The 8777-nt window shown below is 37.9% G+C and overlaps 1 protein-coding gene across 1 annotated transcript in view; it reads left to right on the plus strand.

Annotated features, from left to right (window-relative positions):
• Positions 1-8777, plus strand: part of MFAP1 (microfibrillar-associated protein 1) — a 13990-nt gene that overhangs the window by 3349 nt on the left and 1864 nt on the right. The window contains exons 2-7 of the mRNA XM_006882956.1: positions 2150-2369; positions 4014-4143; positions 4241-4428; positions 4967-5075; positions 5178-5338; positions 7106-7265. Of these exons, the coding sequence (XP_006883018.1) occupies positions 2150-2369; positions 4014-4143; positions 4241-4428; positions 4967-5075; positions 5178-5338; positions 7106-7265 (968 nt within the window). The remainder of the gene's footprint in view (positions 1-2149; positions 2370-4013; positions 4144-4240; positions 4429-4966; positions 5076-5177; positions 5339-7105; positions 7266-8777) is intronic.

The following is an 8777-nucleotide window of genomic DNA, read 5'->3' on the forward strand; positions in this document are numbered from 1 at the left end:
GGGGCTTCGTCTGACATACTTTGGACATGTTGCCAGGAGGGATGGGTCCTTGGAGAGGGACATCATGCTTGGGAGGGTGGAGGGACGGTGGAGGGAAGACCCTCTATGAGATAGATTGATTTGGTGACTGGGGTAATCGGGATGGGTGTGTCAAAGGCAGTGCAGTTGGCGCAGGATAGAGCAGGGTTTAGGGCTGTTGTGCATAGGTTTGCTATGAGTCGCAAACGACTCGACGGCACATAACAACAACAACAAATCCATCCTATTCATCAATTTTATCCTCTCCTGGTTGTGCATATACAATTTTCACTTGAAATTATTATAGGAACAACATAAGCATGCCCACTCTTAGTTTGGTTTGGGGTTTATTTTCCCATCCAAGAAATCTTTCTATTATCATTAGGTACGTGGTTCATTAACTCTTTTGTTAAGATTATGTGACTGTAAGTAAAATAGTATATTTCTCTCATAATTGGTTGATGTGATGAATTACATAAATAAAATTTTTCTCTAAGGGTAGGCCATCCTTTTAATCTTAAGTTGAATTTTTTTAAGTCGTGATGACATGGAAATTTTTGTTTCTTTTTATTTCGCTGGAATAAATTATCTGTTAGGCTATTTAGCCTTTTATATCTGTAGGCATAAGTGAAAGTCCCTAAAATTTTTATTTGAATTGTCTAATTAACAAGTTATAAAATGAGTTGATTATTTTTTTCTTTAAAGTGTTTGTATTTTTTTTAATGGAACACTTCTTGCTGATCTTCTCTGTATCGTTCCAATTTTAGTATATGTGCTGCCGAAGCAAGCACAAAGTGTTTGTATTTTAAAAGACAAATTATTCACTCTTGCAAGTTTAATAGAATATGGGCTAAAGGAAAAGAAAGTAGAAATGAAGTATTAAAGATTGAGTTGTATGCAAACCAATGTAAAATAATTTTTTTAAAAAAAGATTGAAAAAATTTTTAAAAATTGAGTTGGTGGAGGTGTTGGTAATAAGTCCTTTAGATTTTTGCTACAAACAAGTTTGTATTATCTGTATATTTCAGGTTATTGATGAGTCTTCTTTCATGTTCTTTATATAGTCCAGCTTATTGAATTATTTGCTCAGCATACAAATTGAATAGGTATAGTGAAAGGATCCAGCCTTGGCATCAACCTTTCCTGATTTTAAACCATATAGTAGCCTCTTGTCTATTCTACCAACTGCTTCTTGGTCCAGGTTCTGTATGAGCACAATTAAGTGTTTTGAGATTCCCATTCTTTTCAGTGCTACCCATATGTATTCTGACCCAGATAGTCATATGCCTTTTCATAGTCAATAAAAAACAAGTAAACATCTTTCTGACAGTCTCTGCTTTCTTTCAGTCAAGGTCCATCAGACATCAAAATTATGTCTGTTATTTCATAACCTCTTCTCAGTCCTGCTTGAATTTATGGCAGTCCCTTGGCAATATACTATTTCAGCCATCTAAAATTATTTTCAATTATATTTTATCTGTGTGCTTTTTTAAAAAAAAATTATTTTTGTGTGCGTGTACCGTCAAATCAGATCTGACTGGTACAGGAGGAGATTGCCCCTCCTTCCCCGGCAGAGCATCTGGTGGATTCGAACCATGCACCTCTGGGATTGTAGTTGCAGCTTCTTGCCACTAAGCCACCAGAGCTCCCCTCTATCTGTGTGATCTTAAGATTGAGTTACACAGGAATATAAATACTGCCATGGAATATTATAGAACAAAACCTTAAAGAATAATTGATAATATTTTATGCTCTTGCTCAAGTCATTATTCCTAATACCAGGAATTATTGCTAGCTGAGATGGGATAATATGAATTTGTGTGGATGCAGTCTACTTTTTGAGGACACTTTGATAATTAGGGGTTTTTTTACCCACTTATTTATCCAGTTTTCTACACTTCATTATACCCAAGTTGACTTCATAGTCTTGTCTTAGAGTTGTTACATTCTCTACCGCACCTCCTATGACTTGGCTTTTGTAGGAAAACACAATTAAATGAATAATAAATGTGTTATGATACTCATCATCTTGTGCTCAACCTCTTGTCTGTCAAGAATACAGGGTTCACGCTCTCTGTAAAGGACATTGGTAAAGAGACTACTCAATTATAACATTATCTTTCTTGCTCAGGTGAGATTTCCATGGAAAAAGTGAAGGTGAAACGCTATGTGTCAGGAAAGAGGCCAGACTATGCCCCTATGGAATCTTCAGATGAGGAGGATGAGGAATTTCAGTTCATTAAAAAAGCCAAAGAACAAGAAGCAGAGCCTGAGGAACAGGAAGAAGATTCATCTAGTGATCCCCGTCTGAGACGTTTGCAGAACCGCATTAGTGAAGATGTGGAAGAGAGGTAAAGACAGACCTGGGTTGTGTTTCTTGGACTTGAACACCTATAGGTTAATTATAACAATATCAACAACAATAAAAATAGCTAATATTTTAGTCCTTAATATGTGCCAGCCTTTTCTCCAATTGCATTGCATTTACTAGTTCTCATGCTATGTCCAACAGCCCTTTGATTTAGGAATTGTTACCTCTGTTTTAAAGATGAGGAACTGAGGTGCAAAAGTATTAGCTAAGTAACATGACTGAAACTATTTAACAAGTAAGTGGCAAAGTAAAAAAACGCGGATGACCTCTAGTTCAAACTCTATATAACTTAAAGGACTTGAAAGTACAGCTGGTTTGTCAAGAAGATTCTTAAAATTTCAGAAAGTAGAGTTGTAAGAAGCTCTGATGGCCTAGTGAGTAGAGAGTTGCACTGCCAAACCAAAGGCGAATAGTTCAGATCCACCAGCTGCTTTTTGGGAGAGAGAGATGAAGTCTCCTCCTGTATAATTTACAGCATCTCGACGGTCAGCTATGAGTAAATTTCAGCTCATTGTCACGCAGCAACTTACTATAACAGGACAGGCTAAGCTTGGAGTTGATTCAAACTCATGTCAGCCCTCTAGCAGGTTATCAAGGCTGTAAATCTTAACAGTAGACTGCCTCATCTTTCTCCCATGGAGTGGCCGATGGGTTTGAGCTGCTGGCCATTTGGATAGCAGCCCAACACAATCTAGAGAAAGTTACAGTAGTGAAGTAGGACAAAGCCAGATAGATGGTATCCTATATGTGTTTTTTTTTCCATTTGAGCAGAACTTACAAAGCATATTGGTTTTTCATTTGATCATTCATAGGTGTTTTGTTTTATAACATTAATTATATTAATTAATTTACAGTGTCTACATTGCCTTTCCCTTCACCCTGCTCATCTGTTTACTAATTTTTTTTTTTTTTACATTTTATTATTTTGTTTGTGTACCATCAAATTGGACCTGACTGGTACAGGAGGAGATTGCCCCTTCTTCTCCAGCAGAGCATCTGGTGGATTTGAACCACATACCTCTGGGCTTGCAGTGCAGCTTCTTGCCACTAGGCCACCAGAGCTCCCCTGTTTACTAAATTTTTACTCCCCCCTTCCATCCCTGGTAAACTTTAAGATTATTTCTGTCATTGTTTAAACCTTTCTTTCGCTTTTTATAGTAGTGGTCTTATAATTGTTTTTCTGTGACTTAACATATATCACTTAGCATAGCTTTTCTAAAGCAACCCAGGTTGTGCAATATTTTATGAATTCTTGACCATTTTTCAGTGATAAATAATACTCTATGAATATACTAGGGAGAATTTTTTTAGCCATTCTTCCATTTTGTCAAAGTACTTACATGAGTTTATAAGCACACCTCAGCATACAGTTTGAGAACTGTAAATGAATACTGTCCTGTGAGATGTCAAGATACCCCTAGCTTAAAGTTTGTTTTAGGCTCAGCTTAACTATTTACTCTAACAATCTGATTTAATTTCTTTTATCTATGCCTCAGTTACCACATTCCAAAGCTTCAGTGTTGATGACACCAAACATAATGTATTGATACTCTGTGACTAAGAAAATATGACTTCTTCATTTGTGTAAAATTTAGTGTTAACCTTGAAGATGTTGTTTTTTCAGATTGGCTCGACATAGGAAAATAGTGGAACCTGAAGTGGTAGGAGAAAGTGACTCAGAAGTAGAAGGAGATGCTTGGCGCATGGAACGAGAAGACAGCAGTGAAGAGGAAGAGGAAGAAATTGATGATGAGGTATGATAAAGGAAAACAGTGAGTTCTCTCTGAGTATAAAAAGACATCTTAGGGCACATTCCATTTGACTAACTGGCTTGGACTTGTGATTTTCTAGGAAATAGAACGGCGCCGTGGGATGATGCGTCAGCGAGCTCAGGAGAGAAAAAATGAAGAGATGGAAGTCATGGAAGTGGAAGATGAAGGACGTTCTGGGGAAGAGTCAGAGTCAGAGTCTGAGTATGAAGAGTACACAGATAGTGAAGATGAGATGGAGGCTCGCCTTAAACCAGTCTTCATCCGAAAGTAAGTATTCAAGCCAGGTTTGAATCACCAGAGTATTTACAGCTTTCCAAATTTAAAGAAGCTGCTTATTTATCCTCTCCATGCTCTTATGAAATCTAGGTTGCTACATGAAAGTTTTTGTGTCCAGTCCCCAGCCCTGGAGTTATCTGCTGAGGAATGGCTTTTGTTAATGCAAAGCCTGGGTTTATCTCCACTTTTCTCTTTCCATTTAAAGAGCATATTCCTGCCTACAGTCTTTGAAAACACATTTAGACACAAATTAAACTTACAAAACAAATTCTGTTCCTCTCCTAATAGCTGGAGATCATGCTACTTAAATCAGTCCCAGTAGATTCCTTGAGCTACCCAGACAATTAAAGATGAATGAAATTTTGCAGCTTTAAACACCTGGAATGACTTGCCCGCCCCCTACCTCAAACCCTTTACAAGTAAACCAGAGATCGTTTGGTTTTCTCTAATTTGTATGGGACTTGGTCTAAAGAAATGAGGTGCTTCACCCTAGGGGCTTTGAGTAATTAACAGGACTTTTATGCTCTAGGAAAGACCGAGTAACAGTTCAAGAGCGTGAGGCTGAAGCATTGAAACAGAAGGAGCTGGAACAAGAGGCAAAACGCATGGCTGAGGAGAGGCGCAAGTACACACTCAAGGTATTGGGGTTTCTTTGAGAAGGGTTAAGTACAGACTAGTGTAATTAGGTTTGTCAGAGGAGAATAAGAAAGTTAAATAACAGAAATACTATTCCTGTCCAGATTGTAGAAGAGGAGACCAAGAAGGAGCTAGAAGAGAACAAGCGATCTCTGGCTGCACTGGATGCACTCAATACTGATGATGAAAATGATGAAGAGGAATATGAAGCATGGAAAGTTCGGGAGTTAAAGAGAATCAAGAGAGACAGAGAGGACCGAGAAGCGTGAGTATTAGGGTGGGCCTAGAGTTAATGGTAATTGAAAAGGTTTTTGAAGTTGTGGTTCTAAGGTGCCATAACCACTGTGAACTTCATTCGAGCCTTCTTCAGGGTCCCTTTGGCCGGCTAAGGTCCCGGTGGTTCGGTTTGTGCTCTAATTTTTAACTTAAAGGTTACCAGATTAGACCTACCCAGTGTTGCTGTGTAAAAAGGGACTAGTGATTTGCCTCTATAAAGGTTACAGCCAAGAAACCTCTTATAGAGTGGTTCTGTTCCTGCACATTGAGTACCATTAGTAAAAGTATAATACAATCCACAGCAACAGATTTGAGATTTTGCTTTGGGACTAGATGAGTTTCTCATAATTAGAATATGGCTTGTTATAATTAAGAATTGCCAGCCAATGTTCCCTTTAGTTTTCTATCGGATACACAAAAGTTGTTCGTTTAGCAGTTATTTATAACAGTCTGACCCAAAATTAAGTGACTTAAACACCCAATGAGTCCTCAACAATTTTGGAGCTGGGCAGAGCAATTTCATCTGGTCCTATCCATTTGCATCCAGATAGAAGGTTGGCAGGTCTAGAAGGTCCACAAAGACCTCCCCTTCATGTCTGAATGCTGATGCTGACTACCAGCTGGAATACCTCTCTTCTCCAGTACGTGTAGGCTTCTTTAGCAATCTCAGGGCAACATTCCAAGACAGTCAAGGTGTGGAAACTTGCTGAAACTTCAGTTCCAGAACTTATACATCATTTCTGCCACCTTTTATTGATCAAAGGTAACTTGGATTATGAGCAGCAGAAGGGGAATAAACTCCACCTGGAATTAGAGGGATCAGCAAAGTTACTCTACAAAAGAGCATTCATGCTATAGTGGGAAATATTTGTGGCACTAGATAGTACATTTGTTAGGTTAGAACAGTGGTTGTTTTGGTTTGGGTTGTTTTTTTTAATTTGTGTGTGTGTGCCGTCAAATCGGCTCTGACTGGTACAGGAGATTGTCCCTTCTTCTCCAGCAGAGTATCTGGTGGATTCGAACCACATACCTCTGGGATTGCAGTGCAGTTTCTTGCCACTAGACCACCAAAGCTCCCTTAGTGTTGTTTTTTAGCTACTTCGTGTAAGTTGCTTGGAATATTTTTAAGGTTCCTTATCATAGATCTTAAGAGTTTATGTACTCTCAAGATAGTGTGGAAAACTGTATGTTTATATGCGTTTTTCTGGAAAAATAAGATATCTGGGGGGGAAAAAGTCAAAGTCACTGCAAGCTAATAATAGTTAATTTTTTAAAAAAAAAAATGTATTTCCCTTTTGTGTACTGTCGAATTAGATCTGACTGGCACAGGAGACAATTTCTTCTCCAGCAGAGCATCTGGTGGATTTGAACCATGCACCTTCAGGGTTGGCAGCGCAGCTTCTTGCCACTAGGCCACTAGAGCTCCCTTAATCATTAATTCTTAATCTATGATATGTAAGCATACTTAGGATTCCTAAGAGTCTCAAAACAGCCTTACATAGAGTTACTTTAAATTCCCTTTGATTATTTTTTTAAGCCAAAATTACTTTTTAGGTAAAAGGAATTAGTAATATTGCAGAATCAAGTAGTAATAGTATGTCTGAGACTCAAAAAGACTAGAATTGACTTTTGGAAATTTGCAGTATGTGGTCTTATAAACACAACAGAAAAAAGAGATAGCACTATGGTATTTTCCATTACTTGGATGTTTCTGAAGCTGAAACAATACTAATAAATATATTTGCTCCCTGGACAGGCTCGAGAAGGAGAAAGCAGAAATCGAACGCATGCGAAACCTGACTGAGGAAGAGAGGAGAGCGGAGCTTCGGGCAAATGGAAAAGTGATTACTAACAAGGCTGTCAAGGGCAAATATAAGTTCTTACAGAAGTATTATCATCGGGGTGCCTTCTTCATGGTAAGAAATAAAAAGAGAATTGGAAAGAACAATAGGGGAAACTCACAACCTTTGAATTGTTTGCCCTTTCAAAGGTAAAATCTAGTCCTTAGGATGTTGTTTCCATTTGCCAGTAATCAAGTTTCCTCTTTTGATTTTTACTTCTGAGGAATAGCACTGAGAAAAGCACTGGCAACAAGATTGTGAAATAGCACTGTTTTGATCCAAGCACTCAGAAGGAAATGATAGAATAGATGAGTTAAGAAACAGAAATGGAGGAGTGGTCCATATCTAGACAAATTATTGTTACGTGTCAGAGTCAGAACCAACTCCTAACTGACCCTCCAGCAGATTTTCAAAGGCTGTAAATTGTGCGGGGGACATTGCCCATCCTTCTTCCATGGAGCAACTGGTGGATTCAAACTGCTTGCCTTTTGCTTGTAATGCATTTCCTTACACTTGGCCACCAGAGCAGAAACAAATTAAGTCCTCAGAATCGTTTAGATAGGATTACTTCATAATCAAATGAGAAGTTTGAGTAAAACCAGGCTTTGCAAGTAAGTGATGTAAGCTGCTTTATTATTTAGATTAACACAGTGGTAATTCTTTAATACAGTGATAGCTGGAGAAGGAGTGAGAAAATTAATTGCATTTGTTAATCAGATACAAGTACTCCATATTGTTATGTTGTTGTTAGGTACCATCGAGCCAAGTACGACTCATCGCAACACTATGAACAATAGATCAGAACCCTGTCCTGTGCCATCTTCACACTTCTTGACACAACAGAGCCCACTAAATCTTTAATATTCCCACTGTAACTGTATGTTTTACTGAAGTACTATGAAATTCAAAAACTTCATTGGCGATTTCTTTGTTGTTGTTGTTTTTAGGTGCTATCAAGTTTAGTTTGATCCATAGCGACCCTATGAACAATAGATCCTGACCCCTGTCCTATAAATAAGAGATTTCTTTAGTCCCTACTAAAATGTGAAAACAAGTTTCAGTCTGTCTTATCACCAGAAATGTTTATTATCTACTTCTCCATGCAATTTTCTTGGTTGGAGGCAGTGAAAATAGTTAACAACTTTCATACTTACTCAGAAATCATAAAATAGTTTTTACTTATGTATTTCAGCAGATTTACTAACAAGACTGTCTAGATAAGCTGTATTTCTGGCCAAGATGTATAATGAAAGACTTAGGCAGAAGTTAATCTTCTGGCACACATAATCAAATATAGACACTTCTCATCTGGATAGCCAGCATATCTAGAGCAAAATTGAAAGAGCATCTATAGATTGAAGGATTCAGACCCTAATAAGGAAAAAATAGAAAACATAGGAATTATTTCATTGTCTTAAATTTAAAGATCTTTTAGTCCTTGAAGAAAAAAGACTGCTACAAAAGTATGTTGTTGTTGTTGTTGTTGTTGTTGTTGTTATGTGCCATCAAGTCGCCTGCGACTCATAGCGACCCTATGTACAACAGCCCTAAACTCCACTCTGTCCTGTGCCAATCGCACTGTCTCCG

Source organism: Elephantulus edwardii, unplaced genomic scaffold (assembly GCF_000299155.1).
Source record: "Elephantulus edwardii isolate Elephantulus edwardi_28Jun2011 unplaced genomic scaffold, EleEdw1.0 scaffold00026, whole genome shotgun sequence".
NCBI classification, from domain to species: Eukaryota; Metazoa; Chordata; class Mammalia; order Macroscelidea; family Macroscelididae; genus Elephantulus; species Elephantulus edwardii.